The 14,967-nt window shown below is 41.9% G+C and overlaps 3 protein-coding genes across 4 annotated transcripts in view; 2 read left to right on the top strand and 1 right to left on the bottom strand.

Moving 5' to 3' along the window:
* The window catches only part of LOC115778613 (inactive rhomboid protein 2), a 38,000-nt gene extending 34,069 nt beyond the window's left edge, over positions 1-3,931 (top strand). Inside the window, exon 18 of the mRNA XM_030726761.1 lies at positions 2,450-3,931. Coding sequence (XP_030582621.1) covers positions 2,450-2,881 — 432 coding nt within the window. The 3' untranslated portion in view covers positions 2,882-3,931. The remainder of the gene's footprint in view (positions 1-2,449) is intronic.
* Positions 3,932-5,174: 1,243 nt separating this feature from the next.
* aanat1 (arylalkylamine N-acetyltransferase 1) lies at positions 5,175-7,956 on the bottom strand. The gene is made up of 3 exons (XM_030727058.1): positions 7,645-7,956; positions 7,108-7,262; positions 5,175-6,304 (listed from the first exon to the last, which is right to left on the bottom strand). The coding sequence occupies exons 1-3, from the start codon at positions 7,790-7,792 to the stop codon at positions 5,999-6,001; spliced, it is 609 nt and encodes a 202-aa protein (XP_030582918.1). The 5' UTR covers positions 7,793-7,956; the 3' UTR covers positions 5,175-5,998.
* A 6,251-nt stretch (positions 7,957-14,207) lies between these two features.
* The window catches only part of ube2o (ubiquitin-conjugating enzyme E2O), a 53,064-nt gene continuing 52,304 nt past the window's right edge, over positions 14,208-14,967 (top strand). Inside the window, exon 1 of one of the 2 annotated variants that reach the window (XM_030726655.1) lies at positions 14,208-14,739. In XM_030726655.1, the coding sequence (XP_030582515.1) occupies positions 14,305-14,739 (435 nt within the window). In that variant the 5' untranslated portion in view covers positions 14,208-14,304. The remainder of the gene's footprint in view (positions 14,740-14,967) is intronic. The other variant, XM_030726660.1, reaches the window with a different exon arrangement.

Raw genomic sequence — 14,967 nt, 5'->3', positions numbered from 1 at the left:
ATCAGACTTGACATTTTAGAATTCATTAAATCCAGACACTGTGAGCTTGTGAAGCCTGAACTCTTTGAACGATTATGACAGATAAATAATCCAAACAGTGCTAAAACAAGTGCGTTAACAGTGAGGAGGCTGTCGGTTTTCTTTGTTTAGTATTTGATGCAATGAATTTGAGGAGTGATTTCAGGGGAAATCTGGAGGTGTATGTGGAGATTATGTGTTATTTGCCAGGAAGAATCATAGAGAAGAAGACTGTGTGTGTGTGTATGCTCATAAACTGGTTGTAAACATGTGACAAGAAGCTATAACATACACCAGAGATTAATAATCAGCGCCTGCTCATCTTTTTGACATTTTCCTTCCCAGACTGCTGTTATATGGGTCACTCATTTTCCGTCTTAACATAACAAATGTGTTCAGTGACTGCATCAATAGTATTTATATGATCACTATAAAATTATAATGATACACTGCTACACTCTTTAGTTAAATCCTCGTAGGTGACCAAATGTGGACCAGTGTTAAAACTGCCCAGAAAAGCATCTTTGATGCCAGTGTCGTCTTCTAGCCGTGATTCTAATTTTCTGTTTACTTTGATACTCACAGATGTAGCTTATGGTTCTGAAACAGAAAAAATAGCACTGATGGTCACATGTTCTATGTTGTGAATAACAGTTTGGATATATCACACTGTTCAAATAACTTTAGGTTCTGAAGATGTTTTTCAGTTTGAGCAGGCAGAGGGTCTCGGGATCGGAGGATGATCACTGCACTGGCAAAAACCACGTCAGTGATTGGATGTTCGCTCTCAGGTTTAGTAGTGAGCAGTAGAGACATGCCACGTTATCCAAAAAGACTCTTGAACAGGCAATGAAGCAACACACTGCGAAGAGAGCATTCTCAGAAAATATCTGTAATAAGAAAAGGTAAATTTTTCCATGCTTTAAGTAAATATACTAACGTTATTGTACAGAAACAATCAGCTGATTCTGAGAGGGAGGTCACATGGGAACACCACAAAGTTCAAGAACAGTGAGCAAGTTCATTCTGAATAAGGTGTTTCCATGAATCACTTTCACTCTGATTGTTATGAAATTAGTATACAATTAATATAGAAACCATAATGGTCTGAGTTTAAAATATTGCATCTCCTTTTCCTTAAAAATGAACAAATTGGATTTTAATCTAAACCTGAAATAAGGGAAACAGGCTAGTTGGGCCCACATTCCTGACGATGACTTCAGATTAGCATGTCCTCACTTAGGTTAACTAAGACGTCCTCTCAGTTCCTGCCTCAACCCGAGTGTTATCCGTCTCAGCCAATGGCGAGTGACCACAGCCCGTGTTAGGAGCGTGTCAGCCTGCGTGTCTGGGGCGTGTGGGTGGAGTGCCGAGCTCTTTTTCTGTTTGTGGGTATTTAATGTCTTCACAGATTAGCCATCTGCCTCCGACCGGGCCAAGCCTTGACGTCACTTTAATCTGCTCACCTTTACTGCGTGACCCAGGGCTCATACTGCACTTCTTCCACAGAATTAGATCCTTAACTAAGAGACTGTGTCGGGCTAAACCTGCATTTCTGCAGTTACGTTTCATGGCTTCCGTGGATTCTTTGAGACTTGCATAAAAGCTTACCTGAACCTAGTTCTGCTTTTCTTTTAAGAATAATTTATGAAATTTTGACCAAAGAGAGATGTTGGTGAGTTTTTATTCACAGCCCATAAACTTAGAGTAACTATAGTTTCCCTGATTCAGGATTAAGCCTCTTGGTGTTGGTCACAATGAGTCAGTTTAAATAATTGTGACTTAAAACACTATCCTGGAACTTGCTGCCAGGATTTAGTAATCAGGTTAAATCTCTGCTGCTCTGGTGCTAAGCAGCATGTGCACGTGTGTGTGTGTGTGTCTGTCTGTCTGTTTGTCAGCTAGGTGGTTGTTGTACTTGTTTCACTGTTGTTAATCACTATTTAATTTGTGCGTAACAATTTCAAGGCCTGCTTTACATTTTGTCTGTTACCTGCTGTAATTCTTCTAAACAAACAGTTCAATGTAATGGTTGCCTCTGGAACAGTGTGCAAACAGCACAATATGACCATTTTATTAATTTTTTTAAAAATGTGTTTTCATCAACACACCTTACAGTACTGCTTACAGTCCTGGAGCGAAAGCCCTCCCCTGTGTGTGAGGCTGTGTAATCTGCCAAATAAGTGGAACAGTTACCCAAAAGTCCTGTTCTTCCCTTGAACAGGATGTCTGCCTTTTATTTCCAGTATACACTAAAAACACCTGATATGTGCTGTGCGTTTATCCAGTCCTGAGTCATGCATTTAGGTTTTGTCTGCACACTGTGTGAAGAAACGTTGTAGGAATCCTCTTCAGTTTCTCATTTTGGGCTTTTTTATTTCACTGTTCACCTGTAACTTTTTTTTCCCTCATGCTGCCTCTCTCCTGCCAGGTGGGTCCAGCAGGGTCTCAGTTTGGACTCCTTGCTTGCCTCTTTGTTGAGCTGTTTCAAGGTTGGCAGATGCTGGAGAAGCCCTGGAAGGCCTTTTTCAAACTGTCCTGCATCGTCCTCTTCCTCTTCCTGTGCGGCCTTCTGCCGTGGATCGACAACATCGCCCACATCTTTGGTTTCCTCAGCGGCCTGCTGCTCTCGTTTTCCTTCTTGCCCTACGTCACCTTCGGGACATTCGACAAATACCGGAAACGTATCCTCATCGCCGTCTCTTTATTGTTCTATGTTGGACTGTTTGCTTCCCTCATGGTTTGGTTTTATATTTACCAAATTAACTTGCACTGGTTGGAGCATCTCACCTGCCTACCCTTCACAAGCAAGTTTTGTGAAAAGTACGACATAGACCACGACATTGACCATGTGGTGCACTAGTCTGGAGATCATGGAGACATCTAAAGACCAAACTGACTGTGCTACTGGTTGACTAGCTGGTAGCCAGTGATGTGATCAATCATCTGAGAGTGTGGCAATCATGATTTTTATTGTTCTGTACTCAAACGCTATTCGATTGGACCTGGATAACTTTCTCCTCGTCAGTCTGCTGACCTGCCTGCTTCCATAAAACTTATCCGGCCTTTTTCAATCCTCAGCTATGTCTGGTATGACTGGGCTTGTTAATTTACTAACTGGTGAATAAATGTTTGAAAAGGAAAGGAAAAAGCACTCAGGACATTAAAACTGCAAAGAGCTGATGGATTCAAAAGCTCTACAGAGTGAGAGAGGTCTTCAGTTCATCAAAACTAAAGAAGCCGAGTCAAACAAGTCGTTTTGGACGCTTCTGGCTCACAGTCGTTTCCCTTTAACTCTACAGACGACAAGACTGATACCACAGCGGGTCATCAGGCAACTTGTAGCCCAATTCAGATGCTTCCTTGTTTTCAGTAACACTGGATTAACACTACAAAAACTGTCTGCTGCTGTATTTTTTTTTTTTTTTTTTTTTTTAGCATTTGCTCATTGTATGTGTATGCACTTGGCATGTCAATAGTTTCTGGAGCAATGAAATGTTAAAGTAGTCATATGTTCCAAGTACTAACTGTCACAGTTCAAGTGAAATATCAGCAGACAGTTAAGGCACATTTCAATCTACAGCCACTAGTTGCCTTAAATGGACTTTGCCGTTTTACAGAGATGCCTCGTTGTACCTTTTGCATACTGCTTGTAATCAACTTTGTAAATAATGACAATTTTCTGGCCCTTACCTACCAAAGCAAGTTTGACATGCTGTTTTATGAGCTCATATATGCATGTTGTTTTTACAGCCACTTCTCCGTATGCCACTGCCACGAACAACTTTTTACTTAAGCTCTACTTTTAATATCACTATTTGATGGTATTTGTCTGGCAACACAGTGGTGCCTAAACTTTTTTTTTTTTTTTAAAAGATTTACTCTGAATATAAATAGACACAAGAAAATAGTATTTATTTTGTACACTCTAATGGGCTTCTTTTGTTAGATCAAACTAAGTTTTGTACTACATTTCTGACTGTGAAACAGCCATAGACTAATAGCTTGAAACTGTTTGAAACCTGGACAAAGCTCTTGACACGCATGCATTTTCTTTTCGTCTGTGACCTCGCAGCTGACCAAACGCTGCTGTTTGAATGGTAAGATTTCAGAAGCCCCGGCACCTGAAGTGAAACACATTTAACATCATCGGCTTCGTTGGGTTGTTGTTCAGGATTCTTGTTGACCCCGGCAGTTAGGAAAACCACAATATTGCCCGTTGTGTGGAGGATTATGTTTAGTTATTGAGTGATTATGAGATTATGTGTTAGTCTATAGGACTGACTCACTGCTAATCTGGTGTTTTTGACAACAGGAAAGCATGCAGAGCAGGTCGTGTGTTGGACGTTTCTGATGTTTTAACACCACTGTTTTTGTACTGCTTGGAGCCACAGGACTTGTACAGATATGCCTTCATGGATTTGAAGGGTAAAGTGTGAACAATGGCATCTACTTTTTTTTTTTAATAAAGGAAACCTCTTTACTGTGCCTTCTGACGTGCGCATGTGAATGCATCTGTGTGCAGCAGCTACACGGTCAGCTGTGTTTGCATCGGGACCAAATGTCTCCTGTTTTTTCTCTGTTTATTGGAATGAAAGGGGATTGTTAAAATGAATTTCAGGGCCGTGGTCATGGTACTGTTTATATGTGAAAATGTGTGTGTTAAAACAGCCATGACAAAATAAATTCCACTCCAGTAATAATGAAGTGTGTTTCTGAGAAGTTTGATTTCATGTTAAGAGCATTGTTTTCCTGACGTTTTCTTTATCACAGCTCAGTGCCTGCTGACACAAACATCCATCCATGAGTATTTATTTATTTTGAGTTTCTCCCAATGATGTAAATTAAAAAAGAAACCTTACACCTTTCTACTTGTTGCTAACATAAAAGATGTGATCTGACTGAAGGCTTCAGAGAAGTTACAGGACTAAATATAACCCTATGTGATGTTTTCTCAGCTGCTCTTTTTTTTTTGTTTTTTTAGGTCAAGAACAACCTGTAAACATCAGTTTTTCAGACAGTATCAACACCTGGACCTCAATAAGCCCAGAATAAAATCTAAAATGAACATTTCCATTCCCGAATACGCCAGAAGAGCCACAAAATGTTTTCTCTGCAGTTATTAAAAATGTAAATGACAAGATACAAAAGAGAAGTTAGAAAATAGAACGTTTATTAGAACAAAACAGTGTAAAAATGACTGTCTTGATTCAAGACTTTGGGAGGCAAAGATGGTGGCTGTCTGCAAAGAAAAAGGTGAGAGGAGACTACAAAGAAGATATACTTTTAAAGCAGGAGGTTCTCACCACACATTGCACACACCTCAGATTTATACACAGTCACTGACAGGATCACTGAAAGCTAAATATAAAGCAACATGTAATCATGTTCAAGTTCAAATGTTAGCCTCTTGTCTGTTTAACTTCCCTGTTATTGATTTAGTCCGGAGTTGTTGAAAGTTAACTTGTTTACTTTGGCATGTAGTTATGCAATTACTTTAGTGTCACATTATCAGTAATCTTCTAAGGCTGTCAAATATTTGTGGAGAATTACTAAAGATATCAACTTTATTATTTAAACTTGTCCTTAATGGCTGGCTTAAAAAAACAAAAAAAAGGAGGGGAAGAAATAAACAAGGCAGCAGCTTTCCGCGAGGTACAATTAATAAATGTCCAGCATTTATTAAAATGAAGATCTGTGATTTGTTTTTTCACTAAAATGCAAATCAAACTTTAGTTTCAGACCGCTTTTTCAAACAGCTGCTATCGACAGCGTTTTGTTTTTGGCTCTCTGCAGACTCAGGGTCAGAATTCACGCCTCACTTCCTGCCAAACAGGCTTCACTCACAGTGATGATGACAAACACACTCACTGCACCTGCCGCTCAACAAAACTGCTCACATGGCCCCTTTCCCTGTTTCTCAGGGGTCTCCACCACCAATGACGGCCATAAAAAAAATCCACATCGAGTCTCTCTGTCTTCAGCAGCCGCTGTTGCGACGCATGAAGGCGTGGCCCCTCACAGAGTAGAACATTTCTGTGAAGTTGAGGGGCCCCACTGTGATGTTGCTGGGGCCCAGCACTTTGAAGCCTGACTTCTGGTAGAAGGGGACCAGGAAGTCCTCACACATGAGCACGGCACGGCGGACGTAGGGCAGGCAGCGGAGGTACTGTAGGTAGCGCCACATCAGGATGGAGCCTTTTCCCTGCTGACGGAAGGTCCGGTGGACAGCCAGGACGTGGATGTGGACAGTGGTCCCGTGAGGCTTGTGGAGAGTCAAGGCGTCCTGGAGAATGGAGAGCAAGAAGGGAGCTGTTAGAACAAGTAAATACTGTTTGTTTTAACAGCCTGCTGGGCTGCCACAGCCACATTCAAGCTTAAAAGAAGCCAAAAAGCCAAGAGCTCTAAGTAGAAACACAAAATATACATGCTGCACTCAAAGGAGTACTACACTTTGCGAGAAAATGACGACCGGCAGCTTTCATTGGCTGATCTTAGCTGATGCTGGTAAACCTGTAACCAGCATTATGGAGTCTTCTCCATTAGGCTGATTGCATTATCGTGTAACAGGTGGCCACTGTTTAGTAAACTTTATACTATCAGAGAAATCCTTCAATTCTATTAGAACATATTGTGACCTCTGACCTTTGCACTTCCTTAGCCTTGCCATGCACAATGCTGTGGGTGTGTGTGCTGTTGCTTATTTACATGTATGAAAAAAGATGGAATTGTAGAGTTTGCCATACAAATGTGGAGAGTCAAGGCTGATTTTATATTGCTGAATATTCTTTGGTTTCTTTTGTCTAATTATTATACTTTATTGCATTAAAGGACGTCGCTGCCTGTTTTTCTATGTGCGTCTTTTAAATTACTAGGCTTCAAAGAAGCAAATGCAGCTTCCATGATTATTGTTTTGCTCTCTTCAATTGGCATTAAAACCACCTGTCGGTAGGCTGTATTTTCAGTAAGATTTACCACCAACTACTGAATTTTTTGCACTTGAATCTCTTCTGTTAATCTGCAGTGAATCTTTCCTCGCCTCTTAACCGGAGGTAAATCACCGTCCAGGTGTGCTCCGCTCTGTCTTACCGTGGTAAGCCTCTCCTGGTCCCAAAGTGAGCCGATGATAAAAGCCACCAGCCGTCCCTCCTCGAACCAGCCAAGAGACAGCTCAGGACACAGAGTGAGGAAGTGACGCACCTCGTCCAGGTGGAGAGGACACTCACCGGAGACAGAGATGAAAGCTGTGTGGGGAGGAGGAGGAAGATAAGGGTCAGGGACAACACACCCAGAAAGCTATATTAGTTGTGCAAGATGGTAAAGAAGTTAAGCGCGATGTTCCCAACTGTAGTGACTACCAAGCACCAGGGAAATGTGTTGGGCAGATATGGATCACAGTTATCCATGAAGCAAATCAGTGTTAGCTCACGTTTGTAGTGAGCTTTCGATTCAGTCCCAGAATATAAATATAATCTTTGTTATTAACTGACAATCTATCCCTGCAGTTTTTCTTTAAATACAGTTCTTGTGTGCCTAGATCTGCATAAATGCGCACGTCCCTTGAAGAAATTAAGACGGGTCTGGAAAGTTGTATCACTCTGAAAGTAAGTTCAACAGTTTGCTTACCTTCTCTTTCAATTTCGAATACACTGATGGCATCTTCCGGGCTGAGGGAGCGGAACTCGCTGGCCGGCAGCGTGTGGCGGCGACCCTGAGGCACCGGAGAGCGCATGTGGAGAGGCTTCAGGAACGGCACTGCGCTCACCACCGACATAGTCCTATTTATTCACAGAAGGTTTCGCTGAAAAACAAAGGGTCCTGCGCTGAGATTTTTTTTTTCCTCTAACTTATTGTCAGTCTCTCTTTTAACAACGAGCTAAAACGCGAACTTCTCTAAAAGTTGGATCCGTGCGTAACGGGACTGTGAGAGCTGGCGGAGACTGAGCAGAGCCGTGCACCTTGAGTATTTATACCGGCGCGTAGGGGTGGATGTTTGTAATCCTGAAGTGAGCTGTATGAATAAACCCTTTACTCCCCGTGAGTAAGCTGAACAATAAACATATTTACACGGGGTCAGGAGCGATAAGCGTCATGCGTCCATCAGACCAGACGATTTGGATTTTGGGAGTTCCCACATCAACATGGTGTCAGTCTGCTATAATGTCGGGTATAAATTCCATAAAGTGACGCACCTATTATAGCTATTTAGAAAGCGCTTTTCTCAAGTCAAGTCAAGTCAAGTCAAGTTTATTTATAAAGCACATTTAAAACAACGACGTTGACCAAAGTGCTGTACAAGATCTGTAACCCCAAGGACTATACTAAATAAAAATAAAAATATATAAATAAATAAATAAAATAATAAAATAAAAATAAATAAATAAAAACAGTAAGAACAATAAATAACATAAGAAAATTAAAAATTAAAACGTTTAAAACAAGTACCATAAAATACCATAAAATAATCATCTAAAAGGAGGTAGCACTGCAGCCAAATGCCAAGGAAAAGAAATGTGTTTTTAATAGAGATTTAAATGTGTGTATCGTCTGAGCTGTGCGGATATGGAGAGGTAGATCGTTCCATAGCTTTGGTGCTGCTGCTGCAAAAGCTCGATCACCTCTCTGTTTTAGTCTAGTTTTAGGCCTCTGTAAGAGCAGCTGGTTCGATGACCTCAGAGCTCTTACAGGGGTGTGACAGTGAAGCAGCTCAGACAGATACAAAGGTGCCAGTCCGTTTAAGGCTTTAAAAGTAAGCAATAAAATCTTAAAATCGATTCTAAAACGGACAGGGAGCCAGTGAAGGGATGACAGGACTGGGGTAATGTGTTCATGCTTTTTTAAACCGGTTAAAAGACGAGCTGCCGCATTCTGGACTACCTGCAGGCGGCGCACAGATGATTGATCTATGCCAAAGTACAGAGAATTACAGTAGTCCAGGCGGGAAGTAATAAAAGCATGAATAACTTTTTCCAGGTCCTGCTGTGGGAGATAAGATTTTACCTTGGCAATGACTCTGAGTTGGTAAAAACTGATTTTGGTAACAGCACTTACTTGCTTCTCCATTTTAAAACTACTATCTAAAATGACACCCAGATTTTTCACAGCATCACGACAGTGAGGAGCCAAATGACTCAGAGTGCCAGAGGAGTAGCTTGAGGGGTCAAATTTACCAAAGCATATGACCTCGGTTTTGCTTTCATTAAGATTTAGGAAATTGTTTCTCATCCAGGACTTGATGTCACTTAGACAGTTCAGCAGGGGTTCCCATGGATCTCTGCTGTTCAGTTTGATGGGCATATACACCTGGATGTCGTCAGCAAAACAGTGGAAACAAATATTATGTTTCCTAAAAATCGACCCTAGAGGCAACATATACAATGAGAAAAGAATTGGGCCCAGAATGGACCCCTGAGGCACTCCACAAGAAAGCTTTGCTGTGGTAGAAAAACAGTTTCCTAGATGGACAGAGAAACTTCTATCAGTAAGATAAGATCTGAACCAAGTCAGAACCGTGCCTTTAATGCCAATTTCATGTTCTAGGTGGGATAGAAGGATCTCGTGGTCCACAGTGTCAAAGGCAGCTGACAGGTCTAGAAGTACTAAAACTGCAGGACTACCAGAGTCCACAGTTAAAAGCAGATCGTTAAAAACTCTTAAAAGAGCCGTCTCTGTGCTGTGACGCAATCTAAAACCTGACTGAAACTTTTCCCACATTCCATGTTCACTTAAAAATGCTTGAAGTTGCTTAAAAACAACTTTTTCAAGAACCTTGGATAAAAATGGTAATTTAGAAATTGGTCTGTAATTTGAAAGAACATCAGGGTCAAGGTTCTTCTTCTTGATTAGAGGCTGTACAACTGCATGTTTAAAGGCAGCTGGAACACAACCAGATGCAAGCGCACTGTTAATCAGAGCGAGGATAGTTGGTCCCACTGAATCAAAAGCCTCTTTAAAAAGGCGAGACGGAACACAGTCTGTGGGAGAGTTTACAGGTCTCATATTTTGAATCACCTCCTTTAGTGTGGAGAGTGTGACAGGCTCAAACTGCTCAAAGACAGCTCTGCTGGGAGGAGGTGCAGATGAGTCTGTTTCAGCCTGAGGTGATGAAGGCCTGAGGGCAGAAATTTTTTCCACAAAAAATTTCTTAAAGTTTTCGCACAGTGCAGGACAGACCTTCGCTTGGTTTACATTACAGCGAGGATCAGCGAGTGAATTAAAAACACTAAAAAGAAAATGAGGCCTGTGACTGTTACTTGAAACAATGTTAGAGAAATAAGCAGACTTTGCATATTTTACTGCTTTCTGGTATTTCAATAAACAGTTACGCAGGATCTCTAAGGAGACATGGAGCTTATCCTTTTTCCACCTTCTCTCAGCGCGTCTGCACTCACGTCTGAGAGCGCGGGTTGTCTCATTCAGCCAGGGCTGGGAGGAAGGTTTGGTGCGTTTGGTTGTAAAAGGGGCAATACAGTCCAGTACAGCAGTGCAAGCAGATATAAAAGAGTTAGTGAAGTCCTCGGTATTCAGGCTCAAGCAAAAATCCAAATTGCTTAAGTCAGAGTTTTTAAAAGCAGCTGCAAAATCAGCAGCGCATGAAGAGTTAACCAAGCGCACACGACGTGTAGAGGATACTCTATTTATCCCAGAGCTGGGGAGCGCTGCTGTAAATAAAACAGGAAAATGGTCCGATATACCACAGTCACGTATCCCTGTGATGCAGACTCTAAGTCCATAAGACAACACCAGATCCAGTGTGTGACCTTTTTCATGAGTGGGACCACACACGAGTTGTGTTAAGTTAAAAGAGTCAATAAGCGAGGCAAATTCTTTAACCAGTGGACCACTCTCACAACACACATGAATATTAAAGTCGCCAACAATTAAAATACGGTCATATTTTAGTATGAGACCCGTCAGCAAGTCAGCAAAGTCACCGATGAAGTCCTTCGTGCACTTCGGTGGTCGGTAAATCACCGCGCAGAGCACCGAGGGGGAAGAGTTTATCTCCAACAGCTGCAGTTCAAAGCTGGCGTACAGGTCTGCCGAGACCTGACGACAGCGAAAACTGCATTTAAATATTGAAGCAAGTCCTCCACCTTTTCCAGAGATCCGCGGGGAGCTGAAGAAAGAACAGCCGGGAGGTAAAAGTTCGGAAAAAGGTGCAGACTCACCAGCATGAAGCCACGTCTCAGTCACAAACATAAAATCCAACTGCTGTGCGATGAAAAAGTCATTGAGAAGGAAAGTTTTGTTGGCTAACGATCTAGCATTTAGTAGGGCCATTCGGATGACCAGATCCTTGTTAGCTGAGGCCGGGGCCCGCTTCAACAGGCGAAGGTTAGCATGGTTTACGCCGCCTCCACGATCCCGCATCCTGCGCCAGGACGAGGGACGCCGAGTCTCCAGGATGACAGGTGGGACAATCGGCCTGATCCAGCGACGCCCGAAATCCACAGGCAGCCCAACAGCCTTGAGGCGGCAAAGACCACCATCCAGGGGGTAATGAACAGACAAACCTAGGAGTCTCAGGTAAGTTTTGACCCGCACCGCGATACCTCCCCGCTTTCCGCGTCTCCTCTGGCGTTTGTTGGGGACCGGAGCACTGGGCAGCCGGCGCAAATTCTCAGGTACATCCGACAGGTGTGGAGGAAAAATCGTTGAGTTTTTCTTTACAGTATATGCTGGTACCAAAACAAACTGGAGGTTTAGAAGTGTCTGCCGATCGTAGGTGATCAAAGCGGAGACATCTGGGCAGATGACTACCAGGAACAGAGCGACAGCAAACAATACACAGAACAGCTGACGGCAGCCCGTACACAGTGGCGCCATCTTTCTGGCCGGTTAATCATTGTAATGTCAGTGTCGATTATTGTTGTCACACTGAGAAGATTGGGTGTTGCTTAACTGGGCTTAACTGGGCCGACTTACCACTCTTCATGTGATTTCTCTGAAGGAGACTTTTGTCTATCCATTGCCCCTTTAAGCACAGTTCACGATTTTTCCATGGGTTATTTTCTTGTTCTGTAAGAGGATTACACTACAGGATGTGTAGGAGTTTATTCGTCACGTCGTCGGGGTTTAAATAAGCTCTTTTAAGAATTTATCCTCTCAAACAAAATTTTCTCCTCACGAGATGTAATTAAAAATAATCAGATAGTAGCTAACTGAAGGGATCACTGCACTTTTATTTATTTTTTTCATATTTAGGAGGCAATTCCCATCAAATTAATGCAAACTGAGCAGGGGAATCTCATATTTCTTGCTGTAATTGATAAGTATGGATCACAGATATCTAGCATTATGCAGCATCAGATCAGTGTTGGCTCCCGTTTCTAAGAGCTTTCCATACAGATATAAGGATTTACAGTGTTTAACAAATTTATTAGACCACCAATTATTTTAATGTTTATGCTACAGCTACCCTAAATTACCAGTATTGTAATTACCAAAATTATTTTTCTGTTTGTGTAATGGTTAATCCACCGCTATGCAGTAATCAAAATAATATTTTACAGCAATGCTAAAATATAATTATTGTTATGCATGAATTTTCAAATTTACTGTTTTACAAAAAAGCAGAAAAAATACTAAAGCACTTTATTATTTTTCAATTAAGATGCCAAATTACAGTGATTTACTTGCATTCCTGAACAGAAAAATTAGTTTTAGTGGTTGAACGTTATGCTTGATTAATTTCTAACTTCTCAGAGAAGTCCAATGTGCCAATTCCGTTTGTTACTTGCTTCATAAATAACAATATAATTTTTAGTTTTAAACAAGTTTTTGACACATTTCTAAAATATTGGTCCTTCCTTGTTTTTATGACAGGTGGTCTAATAAATTTGTTAAGCATTGTAGTCATTAAAAAGATACACCTCTTATCTTTGTTAATCAGTTCTGTAGTTTATTAATTGAGATCATTTGGCCAAACACTTATCAGTGTGTGACACTAAACAGCTCAATCTCTGAACATATTAAGAATCTATCCTCTGTATTTTCTGTGTATTTAATTATGAGAAGGTTTAAAATATTATTAGTGTCATGGTTTTTGCCAGGAGTCCCTAAAGGTTTCATCAGTTATCTTAAGTCTTACAGGAACTCATGCGAACAGTGGTATGGTGATTAGCCCTGTTGCCTCACAGCAAGAAGGTCCTTGGTTTGAATCCAGGCTGTGTGGATGTTACATGTTCTCCCTGTGTTTTGTGTGGGTTCTCTGAACAGATTCTCATTAACAAACAAAAAATGGATTTATCTTAAAAACAAACAATGTTTCCAGTTACAGTATATCCAAATATGAGACACACAATATTTATCAACTCAGTCTACCCAAGGTGTTTTTTTTGGGGGGGAAGATATATGATATCAACTAGAGTCATAGAGTGAACACAGTGATGAGACACAGGAGCACATTTAGTGCAAGACTCATCCCACCAAAATGCACCACAGAGCACCACAGGAGGTCATTCCTACCTGTGGCCATGAAACTCTATAACTCCTCCCTTAATAGGTGACTATGGTTCATCTGTGCAATTTATTATGTGTGCAATAATGCAGAGGTGCAACTGCCTTTACTGTATTCATAAGAATTTTTGTGTATATATATTGCAAATATATTGTATATCTCTTTTTGGTTTTAAATTATTTAAATTATTAGAGTGTTTATTCTTTTTATATGATAAATGTTGCAGCTGTACAACTGAAATTTCCCTCTGGGATCAATAAAGTATTTCTGATTCTAATAATATATTGAAATGTTGTGAATAATTTTTTTTAAAGGAAATAATAAACAAAGGAAGCCTTCCTTTTATTATTTATTTAATTGTATTTGTTAGGGATTATGGATCTGACACATGCTTGGCGTTTTCTGTTTTAAAAATCACGACTTAGGAGTATATAATAAATTAGCAATATAAAACAACAAATATGAATCATTTAGCTACATTTAAAGTAGGGGAAGAAATATTGGTATAAAATAAATTTAATGAGTTAATCAGACTAGTGTTTATGATGTTTGTGTCATGTTTACTGTCTCTCCCATCAGCTAAATATAAATCATGTTTTATGTACAGCCTGCGGTTTTTCTCGGCTCTCCTGGTTCTGCCTCACAGCGCCTCTCAGCGGTGACAGCAGGTACTACGTGATGACGCTCTCGCTGCGCTTGTTACGTAGCCTACCGTAGCTACGTAAACACGTGCGCTTCGCTGCCTCCAGTTTACAGCTTTTTTTTTTTTTCATTCCACCGTCATCCTCGCGCTCCAGCATCCCTCCCTGACAGCAGCAGCATCGATGGCGGAGCCCGTAGCATCGGATGCGGCGTCCAAAGCGGACGTAGCAGCAGCATCACCGACACCGGGCCTCTCTCCCGTAGCCAGCCCGGGCTCTGAGCCTCATTCCATGGCTCTCTCTCCCACCGCGGACGGCTCACAGCGGCTGCTCTTCTCCCACGACCTGGTCTCCGGACGGTATCGCGGCTCAGTCCGGTTTGGCCTCGTACGGATGATCCACGGCGAGGAGGATTTTAACTCAGACTCGGACCTCGATGATGGCGGAGGGAGAGGCGGAGATGGAGGCGGCGGCGGCGGCGGAGGAGGTGGCGGACGAGTGCCGTGTGGTTCGGATACTGAGAGCGCCGTGGACACCCCAAGTCGGCCTCTCGGGAGGGGATTTGTCCGCGTCCAGTGGTACCCCGAAGGTGCAAAGCAGGACATCAGGGAGACAAAGGTATCACACAGCAGCTAACGTGCTCACTGTTTACTCTGACACTCGGTGGCTATCTCAGTCTGACGGGAGGACTGCTTTGTTTCACCCGCCTGTTGTGGGTTTTCGGGGGGGAGGGGGGATCGGTGGACTTGTTACCCGGTCAGGGATAAGGTTCACCTGATCCATTCGACTAAAACCTGCAGCCTAGCTGGCTAATTGGCTAGCGTTCAAGCACAAATGCTAGCTAGC

The sequence above is a fragment of the Archocentrus centrarchus genome, chromosome 1 (genome assembly GCF_007364275.1).
Source record: "Archocentrus centrarchus isolate MPI-CPG fArcCen1 chromosome 1, fArcCen1, whole genome shotgun sequence".
Taxonomy (NCBI): domain Eukaryota; kingdom Metazoa; phylum Chordata; class Actinopteri; order Cichliformes; family Cichlidae; genus Archocentrus; species Archocentrus centrarchus.
The sequence above is the reverse complement of the archived record's forward strand: the minus strand, read 5'-3'. Positions and strand labels throughout refer to the sequence as shown.

Bases quoted from the DNA above. Each gene is read 5' to 3' on its own strand.
- aanat1 (XM_030727058.1), bottom strand. From the start codon at position 7,792: ATGTCGGTGGTGAGCGCAGTGCCGTTCCTGAAGCCTCTCCACATGCGC. The intron at 7,263-7,644 runs GTAAGCAAACTG...CTCCCCACACAG, and splicing joins ATTCGAAATTGAAAGAGAAG to CTTTCATCTCTGTCTCCGGT. The intron at 6,305-7,107 runs GTAAGACAGAGC...TCCATTCTCCAG, and splicing joins ACCAGGAGAGGCTTACCACG to GACGCCTTGACTCTCCACAA.